Source organism: Notolepis coatsorum, assembly GCF_963971535.1.
Source record: "Notolepis coatsorum genome assembly, chromosome: 5".
Classification (NCBI taxonomy): Eukaryota; Metazoa; Chordata; class Actinopteri; order Aulopiformes; family Paralepididae; genus Notolepis; species Notolepis coatsorum.
The window spans coordinates 123,859,052-123,872,623 of record NC_140169.1 but is presented as its reverse complement, the minus strand read 5'-3'; the positions used below and the strand labels follow the sequence as shown (position 1 = coordinate 123,872,623).

The 13,572-nt window shown below is 42.9% G+C and overlaps 1 protein-coding gene across 1 annotated transcript in view; it reads right to left on the bottom strand.

Annotated features, from left to right (window-relative positions):
• Nucleotides 1-3,343, bottom strand: part of ufl1 (UFM1-specific ligase 1) — a 28,251-nt gene extending 24,908 nt beyond the window's left edge. The window contains exons 1-2 of the mRNA XM_084314583.1: nucleotides 3,109-3,343; nucleotides 2,812-2,957 (exon numbers count right to left, since the gene is read on the bottom strand). Coding sequence (XP_084170709.1) covers nucleotides 2,812-2,957; nucleotides 3,109-3,185 — 223 coding nt within the window. The 5' untranslated portion in view covers nucleotides 3,186-3,343. The remainder of the gene's footprint in view (nucleotides 1-2,811; nucleotides 2,958-3,108) is intronic.
• Between the last annotated feature and the right edge of the window lie 10,229 nt (nucleotides 3,344-13,572).

Below are 13,572 nucleotides of genomic sequence, written 5' to 3'. Positions count from 1 at the left end.
TTATCTTACTCTTTTCATTATTGTCTATTTAAAACTGAATCAAACCATAAACAAGGTGGCCTGTTAGGATGTTAGATCCTAATGTAAAAAACTGTGATTTTATATGTCTGCACTTTATGTGCTCATTTTATGCTCGTCTTTTTTCTGTTGTGAAGCACTTTGAGCTGCAGTTTCTGTATGAAAGGTGCTATACAAATAACGTTTATTATTATTATTATTATTGGCCTTGGCAGAAAATGTACTAATCGATTTTTCAGCCAAAGTTTTCATATCGGTGCATCCCTACACCCTAGACGCAGGGGTCTCAAACTCGTGGTCCGCGGGATGATATTTTGCGGCCGCCTACTTAGTGTTGGTGCGGCCCGCGCGCAACTTTTTGCAGAGTCGTTGCGCAAGTTGGAAGTTTTATTTATTTTATCACTTGTAGGCTACCATAGCGCAGGCTCATGACAACAACATTACGTTAGTGACGGGGCGGCTACGTGGCGTAGTGGGCAAGGCGCTCGCCACGAAATCTGGAGACGCTGGGCTCGCCTGTTCGAGCCCAGCGCTCCACATTTGCTTTCAGTTTAGCTGGTCGTCCGTACTAATACACATTGGCCGTATTAGGGGGTGGGAAACTGATGGGTGGGGATCGGGCGTTGTGGACAGCGACTCCTACAGGTCGGTTGGTGCGCCTGCGCAGTGGAATCAGGAAGTGTCTGGGGCAGCGTGAGCCTCCCACGCGTTACTCCTCGCCACTGAGAGATCGAGCTGCGCAGGTGAAAAGATTGATTGATTGATTGAAAAGTTTATTAACAGATTGCAGAATGGGTACAGTACAGTACATCTCAATACATACAATTGTTAAGGGGATGCAGACCAGAGAAAGACTTTCGTCTTGTTTCCACCAGGGTCCCCCATTTTCAATTCATCATAACATATATGACATACATGACATACAGATAGACAATACTGCTACATCTATACATTTATGACATATCAGATTTGCAAATACAGTACTGTTTGTGATACAAAAGTGTCCAGAAAAGGAGTGTATATACATTTGGCGTAGAAACTGTACATTGGAGGAGGTTGGTGGGGTGGGGTTGGGTGAGGGCTGTACATTGGAGGTGGGGGGGGGGGGGGGGTTGGGTAGGGGACACACACACATTTTACACTGTACATTGGAATATTGACAAAGCCTTACTTGGTCATTTACTGTACAACTAGGTTAGGACATTTGTAGGGGCCAGTTTCGAATTGCAGTCTCACGTAGGTGTTTTTTGAGAGTGTTTTTGAAGGTGGGTAGTGATTCACATTCCTTTACAGCTTTCGGCAGGGCGTTCCACATTGATGTGGCATAATTGCGAAACGTGTTTAGTCCCTTGTTTGAGCCGAATCTGGGTTTTACATGATTTGTGGAGCTCCCTCTGGTGTTGTGATCGTGGTATTCACTGACCTTTGGGAAGTATTTTGACATGTACATGGGTACCTTGGTCGCGTAGTGTATCTTGTAGACCAGGCCCATTGCAAGTTGCTGTACTCTGTCGTCTACTCTAAGCCATCCTAGGTTGTCAAAGTGGGCAGGGGTGAGGTGGGTTCTAGGAGTCAGGTCAAGTAGTAGTCTGACTAGCTTGTTTTGAGATGTTTGTAATTTGTTTTTTAGTGCCTTTGAGGTGCTTTGGTACCATGAGGTGCAAGCATAGTCGTAGTACCCTTGAATGAGATGCGACTGCTGTTACCTCAAGTACCGGAGGGGACTTGTGCTATGTATGACTTAGTCCACATTGCAGCCGGCTTGTGGGAGGCAAGAAACAGCGTTCGTGACAGGGGAGGGTTGAATTGGATGATACGAAATTGGGATGGGAGAAAATATAGAAAATGGGAGAAAAAGTGGATAAAAAAAAAATCAAAAAAAAACATTACGTTAGTGACTTGGTTGAAACGTGATTCCGGAGTGATACCAAGTAAAGTGGAAGGAAAATATATCCCGTCACCCAGTGCATATGGCAGGCATCCTCAAAATTCTCCGCTATCTCCTCTGCAAGCACTGCTCCACTGTCTGTGTCTGTCTACTCTGGTCCAATCACATTCAGCGTCCCGTCAGCGTCCCCCCCACCCACAGTCTGCGAATCAGAGGCAGAGTAGGGCGGGTCTTCACGGAATGCTTGTCGTCTCTTTCAACGGTTCGAGTCAGAGCGAGAATTGACAGCGCATCTACAGGTAGTCTAATCTGCAGGTACTGTAGCTAGTAACCTCGTTCCCAGTTTTATCTCCGTGAGATAAATGTAGCTAGTAGCCTAGTTTTGCCAGCAGGCAGCTAGTCAAAAAATGTGGCATGTTCAAAGATGGCCAGTAAAAGAAAAGTCGACAGTAAAAATCGCTGCAATTCAAAGGTGAATGGACTGAAAAATATGCGTGCATCCCCCGGACTCTATGTTCCCCGCTTTGATTGATTAATAGATTGAACATTTTATAAATTTTTATTATTTTATTAATTATTAATGTCCGCCTTGTTTCGAACGGTTAAGCTTAGGCCCTCGTTCGAACTGGTTAAGGTTAGAGTTTGGAATAAGGGCTGGTGGTCTAACATTTTCAATCTATCAATCAATCAAAGCGGGGAACATAGACCCCGGGGAACATAGGACCCGGGGAACATAGACATGCTCCCGGGCAACGTTGCAACAACAAGCAAGCAATGTCTTAAATTCGTAAAATCGTCCATAATCAGGCCCACCATGTTATTGGTTATGATATGCCCCTGATGATATGGTTTCATTGATTTGGAATCTGAAATTGATAAATGACTAGTAGTTTAAAGTAACTCACCGCCGTGGGCGTGGAGTTCATCTCGGATTTCTCGGGTGATCTGTGCTGGGGTGATGTACTCCTTTCCATCAAGAGTGTGCACCACATCAAGTTTACTTTCCCCAACCAGTTTAGTAATAATTTCAATGCAGTTTCTCTCCGATAACCTGGGGAAAGTTCAAAATAACATTTGAAAATTAAACAATGTAGCTAGATGAAGTTAGCTTCTAGCTAACAGCTGTTGGCTCATACAGAGGCTTACAGATAGTTATCGTTAGCTAGAGTTAATGTTATGTCTTGCATTAACGTCAACGTTACCTTTGCACTGTGTCAGCAAATTGTGCTCTCTGGAAATCAGCAGCCAGACGCCTAATTTCTTCCCAGGCAGCTGCCATTCTTGACAGTTGAACTAAATCTGTTTACAAAACAGTCAACAAGCTATCTAGTATTGAGTAAGTCTACCATTCAGAATGAGGTCGCTACTGGCCATATAACTGTACAACCGCTACTGGCTAGCTAGCTAGCTTAGCTATCCACACGTCAACACATAAGGATGACGTTCTACCGAAAGCCGAAAGGTCCAAACTGATACAGGAGGGTATGCGCGCATGCGCGATGCGTGATTTTCCCCCGTAGCTTATGTGTGCGAAGGCGCTCTCTGATTGGCTAGCCGCGTACAGCGAAGACCCTCACTGATTGGTTTAGCGCCGAAGGGTCTCTCTCTGCTTCAGTGGTTATGCTTTGGCCCTCTTTCGAAGTGGGTTATGTTTAGGGTTAGGGTTAAGGTTAGGGTTAGGATTAGGGTTAGAGTTAAGCCAGGTTAGGGTTAGGGTTAGGCTGAAGAGACCCTTCGGCGCTAAACCAATCAGAGAGGGTCTTCGCTGTACGTGGCTAGCCAATCAGAGAGCGTCTTCGCACACATAGGCTACGGAAAAGAATCACGCATGTGCGAGATGTCCTCTTTGGTGCACCGGGCAATTTAGTAGTACAGAATGTGCTGTGGGTTCTTCTTGGATTTCATGTGCAATGAAATACTAGATTTAAACAGGATAGCTTTTGTCATGTTTAAGTTTAAGTTCAAGTTTATTTATATAGCGCTTTAAAAACAAAACAAGTTTGTACCAAAGTACTTTACATAACCTGCCCACTACTTGCTGCTGTACCGAATGAATGAATGAATGAATGAATGAATGAATGAATGAATGAATGAATGAACGAATGAACGAATGAACGAATGAATGAATGAATGAATGAATGAATGAATGAATGAATGAATGAATGAATGAATGAATGAAAACTTTATTTAACAGATTGCAGAATGGGTACAATACAGTAGGGCTCAATACACACAATTGTTAAGGGGATGCAGACCAGAGAAAGACGTTTGTCTTGTTTACATCAGGGTCCCCCATTTTCAATTCATAGTGACTGAGTCACAACACTGTGACTATTGTACAATATATTGTTATTACCACATTCTAATACCATGTCTCTGCTGCCACTTGCACACACTTGTACTGTGATAATTATACCGTGACTATTATTATAACAACTTGGTGCTGCCTACTTATCATTGTTTCAGCCGCTACTTCACACACACTACATCCTTAGGCTACTGTGATTGTTATTGTAACTTAGTGCTATTTTTACCATTGTGTCTAGGCTACTGCTGCTTTGCACACACTACACACTGACCGCTATGAAAACCAGAGACAAAAAATGCTCTGAGTTTCGTAAAAGTCAGTCAAAGCTTACCATAAGCACGAGCAGTGAACTCCAAGCCCACGTGACTGAACTCAAACTGGAAAGAAACAGACTAAGAAATGATGTAAACTCCATGATCAAAACAGCAAAAAGAAATTTCATCAATGACAAAACCGAGGAAAACAAAAACAAACCACGTGAACTTTGGAAATTACTCAATAACCAACTAGGCTGCAGTAAAAAACTTAAAACCAGATTCTCAAACATAAACATAAAGACGGACAACACGCTCATCACAGAAAAGCTGGATGTAGCCAATTACTTAAATAGTTTCTTCACAAACATAGCCACAACACTGGTAAACAAACTACCCTCACACTCAGGGCATTATGGGGTAGAACACATAGTAGCATACTACAAGAACCTAGGGGTCCACAAAGACGACTTCAAACTGGAAATGGTAACAACAGATGAGGTACTCAAAAAACTGAGCGCCCTCCAACCTAACAAGGCCACTGGCCATGACAACATCCCCTCCAAATTCCTCAGAGACTCAGCAGCCGCCATCACCCCAGTCATCACACACATAATAAACCTCTCCATAAAACAGGGACACGTCCCCAAGGACTTCAAAATTGCGAGAGTGACCCCTCTGCACAAAAAAGGCAGTAAATTAGACCCAGGCAACTACCGCCCTGTTTCTATCCTTACCTCCATCTCGAAAGTCATGGAAAAAATTGTATACGAACAGGTCGAAAAATACCTTGCGGAAATCTAATCTACGAATTACAATCTGGCTTCAGAACATCCCACTCCACTGACACATGCCTTCTCTATTTAAACGACCACATCAAACAAGAGGTGGACGCGGGCAAATACTGCGGCATGGTCATGCTGGACCTACAAAAGACCTTCGACACTGTCAATCACACCATTCTGATTGACAAGCTAAAAGCAATTGGTTTTGATAGTCTATCAGTGAGCTGGATGCAATCCTACCTGGAGGGGAGAGAGCAGATGGTGGAGGTAAACGGTACCCTATCCCCCCCCCCTCACAGTAAGCTGTGGTGTTCCACAAGGAAGCATACTAGGTCCGCTACTGTTCCTAATTTATGCAAATGACATGTCGTCAGCTTGTGACTGCAACTTGTTCCTGTTTGCGGACGACTCAGCCCTGCTGGTCTCTGACAAGAACAAGTTACAGGTTGAAAAAACCCTCAGCTCAGAACTAGGCAAAATCTGCATATGGCTCGCTGATAACAAACTATCATTACACATGGGCAAAACAGAGTCCATTCTCTTCGGTTCAAATAACAAACTCAGCAAGACCGACGGCTTCTCAGTTACAGTGGGTGACAATATTGTCACAAGGAAAGAAGATATTACCTACCTGGGTTCCATCCTAGAGGCAAATCTTTCCTGTGACAAAATGGCATCCAATGTAATAAAAAAAGTCAACCAACGAACTTGATTCTTGTACCGGATCTCCTCACTGGTAAACAAAAATACCCTGAAGACTCTAGCAGGAGCACTCATTCAAGGGTACTACGACTATGCTTGCACCTCATGGTACCAAAGCACCTCAAAGGCGCTAAAAACAAAATTACAAACATCTCAAAACAAACTGGTCAGACTACTGCTTGACCTTACTCCTAGAACCCACCTCACCCCTGCCCACTTTGACAACCTAGGAGGCTTAGAGTAGACGACAGAGTACAGCAACTTGCAATGGGCCTGGTCTACAAGATACACTACACGACCAAGGTACCCATGTACATGTCAAAATACTTCCCAAAGGTCAGTGAATACCACGATCACAACACCAGAGGGAGCTCCACAAATCATGTTAAACCCAGATTCGGCTCAAACAAGGGACTAAACACGTTTCGCAATTATGCCACATCAATGTGGAACGCCCTACCCAAAGCTGTAAAGGAATGTGAATCACTACCCACTTTCAAAAACACTCTCAAAAAACACCTAAGGGAGACTGCAACTCGAAACTGGCCCCTGTAAATGTCCGAACACAACCCCCTCCAATGTACAGTAAATTACCAAGTATGGTCTTGTCAATAATCCAATGTACAGTTTTGTTTGTACAGTTGTACAGTGTCCCCCACCCACCCCTCCTACCCAACCTCCCCCCCCCCACTCCTACCCAACCCCCCCCCCACCCACCCAACCACCTCCAATGTACAGTCCCCCCCCACCCCCACCTACCCAATCCAATGTACAGTTTCTATGTCAAAACTCTTTTTTCTGGACTCTTTTTGTATCACAAACAGTACTGTAATTGCAAATCTGGTATGTCATAAATGTATAGATGTAGCAGTACTGTCTATCTGTATGTCATGTATGTCATATATGTTACGATGAATTGAAAATGGGGGACCCTGATGTAAACAAGACGAAAGTCTTTCTCTAGTTTGCATCCCCTTAACAATTGTATGTATTGAGCTGTACTGTACTGTACCCATTCTGCAATCTGTTAATAAAGTTTTCAATCAATCAATCAAACACCCATGCTGTGGTTGTTATGTTATAGTCTCTAGACTCTAGAGTAGAGCCATATTATGGTAGCCACTATGTAACTGTTGCCTATCTGTAAATTATGTCTTAATACTGTGTGTAATATAGATATTTCTCATAAAAAATCTCCTAAAAACAATGTCTAATGAAAAGATAAAATGGTTACTTAATCATGTATCAAATGTATCAATCATGCAAGTCTTGGGACCGCCCCTGATCACCAGGTGGGGCTGATCTTTCACTTCCTGTATAAAAATATGTCATTTTCTGTTGTATGCATGCTTGAGGAAGACCGGTAAGGTCGAAACGTTGCATCTACTGCCTTTTTTGTTTATTAAAATCACCTTGGAACTACAAGTGAGTTGCGAGCCCCGCTTTGTTCTTAGCCACTATGTAACCACATAATGTGGTTGCACACATTACACCCACAATGTGATTAAACATTAGTAAATGTAAATGAGTGTATTGCCAATATTAGGGCTATTATGCCATTATTTTCAATGCTATTTATACAATTCTGCTGATGTCACTACAATAAATTTAAAAAAAAATCGTAAATGACCGGCCCACTACTAGGCTGGGACAGCGGCCCATTGATACTGACTGACACTGGGCTGGCCCAATCACATATCTTACTAAGCACCCCCCCGCCAGTCGTGCAGGCCAGGTACATGACTGAGAGGGGGGCTGGTACATGATTGAGAAGGGGCTGTGGTACATGACTGAGATGGGGCTGTGGTACATGACTGAGAGGGGGCTGTGGTACATGACTGAGAGGGGGCTGTGGTACATGACTGAGAGGGAGCTGGTACATGACTGAGAGGGGGCTGGTAGATGACTGAGAGGGGGCTGGTATACAGGACTGAGAGGGGGGCTGGTATACATGACTGAGAGGGGGCTGGTACATGATTGAGAGGGGGCTGGTACAGTACCATATATTGGTACTGACTAACACTGGGCTGGCCCAATCACATCTCTTACTAAGCACCCTGAGAGGGGGTACAGGACTGAGAGGGGGGCTGGTATACATGACTGAGAGGGGGCTGGCTACATGACTGAGATGGGGCTGTGGTACATGACTGAGAGGGGGCTGTGGTACATGACTGAGAGGGGGCTGCGGTACATGACTGAGAGGGGGCTGTGGTACATGACTGAGAGGGGGCTGGTACATGACTGAGAGGGGGCTGATACATGACTGAGAGGGGACTGGTATACAGGACTGAGAGGGGGCTGGTAAATGACTGAGAGGGGGCTGGCTGGTACATGACTGAGAGGGGGCTGGCTGGTACATGACTGAGAGGGGGCTGGCTGGTACATGACTGAGAGGGGGCTGATACCATGTAATGTGCATCATTGTAGGTCAAACCAGTTAATTTCCGCAGCAGCCATTTTGGATTTTGGTCTCTCACAAATTTCCCCCGCCTTTTTAAAAAATACGCCCCGGCTAAATTTGTTTATTAACCCTCCTAGATGACAAATCCATTGAGAAACGAAGTGCCACAGATGACCCATAGGTCCATATCGTATCATCATAATATTATTTAAAAAATCATTAGGATAAGGGTTCCCTTGATAAAGATGCATGAAAAGGCTGTATAATATACAACACCTGTAGCTCAACTGCAAAAACTGCTTTTTTGATTTGATTAGATTTGTATTTGGAAATTAAAAACACATCATAAAAACAAATTATCTTGACCAATTTGTATTCCTGAGGATATCACCTAAAAGCATTCATTAAAACACTTATTTCCAAGGTGGTCCTCGATGGAAGACATAAAAACACAGCACATATAGCATCAACTGCTAATTTCTGCTCAACTGCCTATTATGTATTAGCCTACAGGGAAAAACACATTCACAACAGGCAGCAAAGTTTATTTTCAGCCAAGTATGGTAATAAGGTAACTATTAGGATATATATGATATGGATTACTTACTCTTATAACTTATTACTATCTGTGGTAGCTCTAGTCTCCACCTACACAAATAGTTTTTGTGCTGTCCATTTATCATGCGCCTTCACATGGTAGGCACATTAACATGAACATGAATATAAAACAAGAAGGTGATCTATTAACTGTGTAAACGGTAAACCTTATGCAATATTCATCATTGATATTTAAATACTTGAAATCTGTATGAACTGAGTAGTTAGTATCAAATGAAATAAGATGGAACAGCTCCATGCATTCATTGAATAAACAACTATTTGCTCATTACCAGTATGGTATTGTTTAAATTGTACAGCTTTTTGCACATCTTTGTCAGGGAATTCCAACAATTCTGGACCTGAATGTACCAGTTAATTGTAATCATCTCTCTCCTTATGTCTAGTCAAGCCAGGTTGTGGAGGAGAGAGACAGGGATGAACACAGCTATAGACTACTTTGCCCATCCTGAGCCTGCTATGATGCAGATGTTTTTACAACACCACCCAAAACAAGATTCAGCCAAGAGGGAGTGAGTACACTGGTCCACTTGCACTGGTACACTTGTCCATGGCACTTACTACCCAGCTTTGTAGTGGTTTGGGGGAATAGTACAGTGGTACGCATATTTAAGGGGACCGCAAGGATGGTGTACTGGTGGGTGGTGTCCGACCGATTATGGTGGGCCTGTCTGGGCCAAAAATGCCAGGCAGATTTTTGGTCCCAGTCCAGCCCTGATAGCAGTCATTGGTGGGCTAGCAGTGGTTAGGGTTAGATGGATAGCAGTATTGGTGGGTGGACTTGATGGGCTAGCAGGGGTTATAGGGTTGGATGGATAGCATGCAGTCCTTGGTGGGTGGACTTGAGGGGCTAGCAGTGGTTAGGGTTAGATGGATAGCAGTCTTGGTGGGTGGACTGGCTAGCAGTGATTAGGGTTAGGGTTAGATGGATAGCATCATGGTTTCCTGCAGCCAAGCTGCAGCGGGTGATACACTTCACTTAGCGGAGAGGGTGATTGGCTGCGCCCTTCCCTCCCTCAAGTCCCTATATTCCACCAGGGCCTTGAGGAGGACTAGGATGATCATGGCAGACCCCGCCCACCTGGGTCACAACCTTTTCACCATGCTTCCCCCTGTCATGCGGCTACGGCTGCCCAAGACATTGAAAACCTGTCACAGACAAATTTTCTTCCCCTCAGCAGCCTGCCTAGTAAATTAGTCAGGTGTCCCCCATGTGCCACCCCACCCTCCTATGGGGAGCTGCTAGGGCTGACAATTTTAAACTCTATTTTGCACTGACAACATATCATTAGCCATTGCACTTTATTGTCTTGTCTCGTTGTATCACTGTTTTGTCCAGTTTTGCACTAATTTCTATCTGTGAAAAAGGTTTATGCACTGTACTGTAAAATAAATGCCGTATCACGTTCCCATGTGTTTTTTTGTAAACATAATATGGCGATTAAGGTAATCTGAATCTGAATCTGAATCTGATAGCAGTTCTTGGTAGGTAAGGAAAATCTAGCCAGGAGCAAGACCAGTGCTTTGAAAGCAAACAGGATACATTTTAATTTAATCCTAAAATTAACAGTGTAATGAGGCCAGTAATGTTTTTTTATTATTATTATTATTATTATTATTATTATTATTATTATTATTATTATTATTATTATTATTATTATTATTATTTTATTATTATTATTTTATTATTATTATTATTATTATTATTATTATTATTATTATTATTATTATTATTATTATTATTATTATTATTATTATTATTATTATTATTATTATTATTATTATTATTATTATTATTATTATTATTATTATTATTATTATATCTTTGTTTAACTGCACCATTTTGTACACGAGATTAAAAGCCTGATTAATACCAAATTAGAGACTTATAGTCAAGTCTAGAGGATATTAACGCATGAATAACTCTTTCCAGGTCTGAGAAGGACATAAAAGGTCTGATTTGGGAAATAATCATAACTTAGAAGAAACAGGATTTCACAACGAGCTGATCTGTTTATCAAACTTGAGAGCGCCATCAAATATCACCCCAGTGTTTTTGGCATGTGGCCTAATATGAGTGGATGGCTGATCCAGAATCAGAGCAATGGCATTAGAAGAAATGGGAGGACCAAACTATAAAATCTGAAGTCGTATTTCTCATTGAGTTGTAAAAAGTTGTGTGCCGTATAATTTAATGTCCGCGTAGACAATCTTCCTCTGCAAGAAGTCCACCTTGTGTGGTGCCGTCTGTTACAGGTTGTAGTGTACATAAGTAAACTCTAGAGGGCAGTAACATGCAAGCTATCTATTTGCTTTCAGTCAGGGTTACATGGTTTTGACTGGAAAAAATACTGTAGTGCATTAAATAATAACAATAAAAGCCAGATCATATTCAGGGAGACATTCACAAGTAGATTGTAAATTCCCACCAAATCAGATTGAAAATGTTAAAGAATATCCCAAGCAAGCTGGTTTGGACAGGGTAATATAGTGTAAATCCACATGCAATACCAAAGTGGGACAGAGGGCTGTCCTCTTGTGTGTGTGTGTGAAGCACTGAATTCAGAGCCAGTCGCATCCTTTGAAAGGAAGGAGGGGGCTGCTCTATAATGGCGCTTTTCCACTGCATGGTACCTACTCTACTCTACCCTACTTTACTCTACTCGCTTTAGGTACCTGGTACTTCGTTCCTTTTCCACTGCAGGTACTAAAATAAAGTACTCAGTTTGTCTCCGTGTGGGGAGGCGGGGCTGCTGGTGTACAGCTGAGAGCTCCATAGCTCTGTGAGAGCTCCAGCATAGCTATGTCCGTGAGCTATGCGCAAGCCAGAGTAAAACACAGTTTTCAATCAATCAATCAATAACAACATTAACGAGACTCTCGTTGTGTCTATTCTGCTAACGCTAACGTTACCTCTCATTGTGTCTATTCTACAAGCGTTAACGTTAGCTAGGCTGTCTATGCTAACGTTAACGTTAGCATTAGGCTAACAAGCTGTAACGTTACCAGTCGCGTCTATTTGCTAATGTTAGCATTAGGTAATAACAGGTTTAAAATGGATGGTGATTACCTCACGTTGTGTCTATTCTACTAGCATTAACGTTACTCATACAAACAATCAATAGCGAGTTATATTGATCACGCTATGTACGATAGCCATGCTAAAACGCTAGCACAACATTAGCACAACATAAGCTTAAGCCTTAACAAGTCAGCGATCTTTTTGCGAGACTAAACTCTCCGCTCGGTGGCAAATTGTGTTGATGTCGGTTTTGTTTAATCAATAAATGAGGCAGAATACACAGTGACTATCGTTTGTTTATTGAACTTGTGCCTGCTGCAACCATAATGAAATCCTATGCGAGACATTAAAGATGGCGGCTTTCTGTTTTCGTTCAGACCTCTCAGACTCTCCAACGAGTGACGCGTCTCTCTTCTGACCAATCAGTGGTCTGCAGTGTTTCACGTGACTTTTCTAGTACCAGTTCTACCCGCTTGGCTCGCGCTTGGAACCACGACAGAGCAGGGACTAAAAAAGTACCCAAAAAGTACCGAAAAAGTACCTGGTACCAGGTACTTTGGTAATGGAAAACCGAAAATACCGAGTAGAGTAGAGTAGGGTAGAGTAGAGTAGGTACCATGCAGTGGAAAAGCGCCATTAGACCGATCTTATAGCAGCGGTACCTATTGAACGAACCTCCTTCACAGTCTCACTCAGAACATGAAAGCCTGGTGTAGTAGCAGAGGTCTCAAACAGGCTACCGATGAGCTTGGTGTAATCAATTCATTCTGCTAATTGCAATGGTGCCCAAGTGGTGGTCATCGACGTCACGTGGGTGCTTAGAACACTGCTCCTTAATAATAATATTTAGTATTCCATTGCACATAAGCAAGCACTCTGGTCCCAAAGACATTCAGCATTCATCATTCATTCATTCATTCATCATTCATTCATCATTCATTCATTCAGCCTATCAATTGACCTATCGCAAAGCCCCGCCCCCTTGGTTACTATAGCTCCGTCCGACAATTTTCAATCAATCAATCAATCAATCAATCAATCAACCAATCAATCAATCAATCAATCAATCAATCAATCAACCAATCAATCAATCAACCAATCAATTCTATTCACTAGAAGTTTAGCACAATGTGGCTGCGGGACCACCACTGGATATTCTGATTTAACAAATCTGTCCAGGTCCGGGTGGCTAAGTGGCGCAGTGGGCAAGGCGCTCGCCACTAACGCAGGAGATGCTGGGTTCGAGCCCAGCTCTCGGCGTTGCTACCAGCTTGGCTGGTCGTTCATACTAACACAATTGGCAGTGTTAGGGGTGGGAAAGCTGGTGGGTGGGGATTGGACGTTGTGGACAGCGACTCCTACAGGTCGGTTGGTTCGCCTGTACAGCAGAATCAGGAAGTAACAGAGGGGGTTGCGTTAGGACATTTACAGGGGCCAGTTTCAAATTGCAGTCTCTTGTAGGTGCTCTTTGAGAGTGGTTTTGAAAGTGGGTAGTGATTCACATTCCTTTACAGCTGTGGGTAGGGCGTTTCACATTGATGTGGCATAATTGCGAAACATGTTTAGTCCCTTGTTT